This window comes from Meleagris gallopavo, chromosome 3, assembly GCF_000146605.3.
Source record: "Meleagris gallopavo isolate NT-WF06-2002-E0010 breed Aviagen turkey brand Nicholas breeding stock chromosome 3, Turkey_5.1, whole genome shotgun sequence".
Classification (NCBI taxonomy): Eukaryota; Metazoa; Chordata; class Aves; order Galliformes; family Phasianidae; genus Meleagris; species Meleagris gallopavo.
The window spans coordinates 25692346-25695069 of record NC_015013.2 but is presented as its reverse complement, the minus strand read 5'-3'; the positions used below and the strand labels follow the sequence as shown (position 1 = coordinate 25695069).

Sequence of the window (2724 nt, the reverse complement as noted above, 5' to 3'; positions counted from 1 at the left end):
TTTTAGTTATTTCACTTTATGTGTAATGTTTTTTGGGGACTCAATCACTGCCTGCTCTCCTGCTGCTTCATGCAACACAGCTGTCTTTGCACAACTCTGCCAAGTGCTGCATGTACACATCAAGGGTGACTCAGGGCTTCAGCGTTCAATTTTGTCTTCTGGAATGCAGATCAAGCCATGGTCTCTAAGAAGCAGGGTCATGGGCTTTTATGATGATTGAGAGTAGTAGATTTTGTTGGCATTGCTCCTTGAAAGGCCATGTGAGGAAGGTTAGGACCTTCTTATTCAACTATTCTAGATAAAGAAAGGTACAGATTTAAAAGAAGGAATAAGAAACATCAAGTTTTTCTCTTTCAGCCATGTTCCGTAGCTATTAGATGTGCATCCTGCACAGGATGGATTGGTTAGCCCTGGCTGTGCCACCTTGGTGGTAAGGGGACTTTTATAGGATGTGTGGTAGATGGATAAGAGAGAGCTAAACTAAAATTATTTTGCTATTTGATAAGTAGGTGACTATGTTAAAAAGATACATTCTCTTTTTCTAGCTGCTATGGTTTAAACATGTTGTCTACTGGACTAGGCCTTTAAAACCATGCACTCTTGTCTATGAGTCTGTCTTTGTTGCTCCTTGAACTGCAAGGGAATCCAAACATAAATGGGTTAGCTTTCTTGGTGGCATATCTCCACGTAGCTGTAGATATTTGGGACTTCTAGGCTCATCAGGGAGTCAGACAGCAGGCAGGATTTTGCAGCCCTTATTACTCTGCTAAAAAAAAATCCTTCCCTTCATGCACCATCTCCTAAGCTTATAATTCATTTATACTTGTCTGTGCTGCACTCTGATCTCTCAGTAGTACCTGCTGAATCTTTCTGTTGGCTCTCCTATTTTCCATGTCTTCTGGATGATGCCTTGCCTGCTTACTTGCTTTTAATCCCACAAAACCTTTTCTCTAAATCTTGCTAACCTTTTTTTGGTTGGTGTCATTTTTCTTCTTTCTTCTGTTCCTACAGATTTTGCTATAGAAAAAAATATTTTGTCAGTATGGATGGATAGGTCTCTTGCTTTGATTTCTGGTGCCTGCTATGAGGACAGCTGATAGCAGTAGTGATATGGAAATTGGACATGCAGTCCCTCAGTCCCTTAAAAAATGGTGTATTTAAAGTCTGTCTAGAAGATGGATGTGAAAGGATAGAACACGTTTGCTGAAAGTGAAAAGTGAGAAATCACTGTTGAGTGTTTGTGAAACTGAAATTTTTCAAAAGGCAGGCACAAAAAAAAACAAGAGAGCTATGACTTTAAGGCCACCTTCTACCAGAAAAAAACTGAAGTTGTAGGGCAGAAATGCAGTGTTACTAAAGCTTTCTAGAAATTCCTACAACTACTTTAAAAGAAATACGATCAATATAATTTTACTGAGCTCTTGAACATGTGAATTAGTTGTGGGGAGTACAAGGCAGCATTTGCTTTAAGTGCCATTAGTGTGATCAAATGCGTACAGACCAGATTAGGCTTTAGAGAGCAGCTCATGCAGGTCATGGTCCAGAGACTAACACTGGTTAAAGATAAAAACAGTTCACTTTTCTTTAATAATGTTTTTTACATTTGCTTATAGAATAAGAGTGTAATTTATCTGCCATTCTTACCTATTATAAAAGTATGTTTTTAAAAGGAAACTTGTGAAGACGGGACCAGATGGCCTCCAGAGGTCCCTTCCAACCTAAAACTGTTCTGTGAAAGTCATATGTATCAGTGATCTGTGAAAGCTTAGCTCTTATCTCTGTGCACCATTTTCTTCTGTGCCTGCAGTATTACAGTATTTTGGACATGAGTGGAACGTCGCTGTGAGAATTATATCATGTAAATCTCTCCCTTTATTGTCTTTAGCAAACAGAAAAACAGCTCATCTGAACTTTTGTTTCATGAGTACATTAGCCTTGGAAATCAAAATGCAGACAGGATTTGTAGTATTCTCTTCTAAGTGTGATCTATCATATATGTTCCAAAGCCCAATAACTTTCTTCTAAGTTATTTTCTTAATTTGCTGCATTTCAGTAGTACAAAAGGATGGGACTACTTTATTCTTCTATCATTTATAATGTTTTCTTTTTCTTTTCTAGGCAGTGGCTTAAATCTGAAGACATTCAAAGAATATCACTTCTTTTCTATAATAAGACTCTGGAAAAAGAAGTAAGTTATTTTCATTGCAAAGTCATGATTGATTCCTTCTCTACCTTATCCTAAGTGTGGCCACCTTGCATTTATACCACATAGCACCTCCCCAGTGAGAAGTGCTTAAACAGGACAGTTTTTACAGTGTTCAGCAATTCTGAATTTCTTGAAGTTTTCAAAGTCTCATAGAAATGAGAGGAGTTTTGATAATCTTGATTCGCTGATGTTGAACCAAAGGATTCCTAAGTTAATTACCTACATGCTCAAAAGATATTTATCAAACACTGCTATTTCTATTTTTTCTTTTTACCATGTCTCACATGCTCCACCTCCAGTCATGATAGTCCTGCAATAATTTCAGTTTGTTTTCTTCATAGGCACTTGATGCTCACTGTCATTCCAAGGAAGTGATACTGTAAATGTTATTTAAGAAAAATATCTATCTGTATTGAGTACAATTCACTAAATGTTTTTATGAGTAATATACTTAATAAAACATGTTTGAGATGTATGGGCAGATGAAGTAAATTATGCTGTTTGCAGTCCTTGAAAAA

The 2724-nt window shown here is 37.0% G+C and overlaps 1 protein-coding gene across 1 annotated transcript in view; it reads left to right on the top strand.

The window, feature by feature from the left end:
* ADCY2 (adenylate cyclase 2) overlaps positions 1–2724 on the top strand; it is a 193904-nt gene that overhangs the window by 125269 nt on the left and 65911 nt on the right. Inside the window, exon 13 of the mRNA XM_031552698.1 lies at positions 2119–2188. Coding sequence (XP_031408558.1) covers positions 2119–2188 — 70 coding nt within the window. The remainder of the gene's footprint in view (positions 1–2118; positions 2189–2724) is intronic.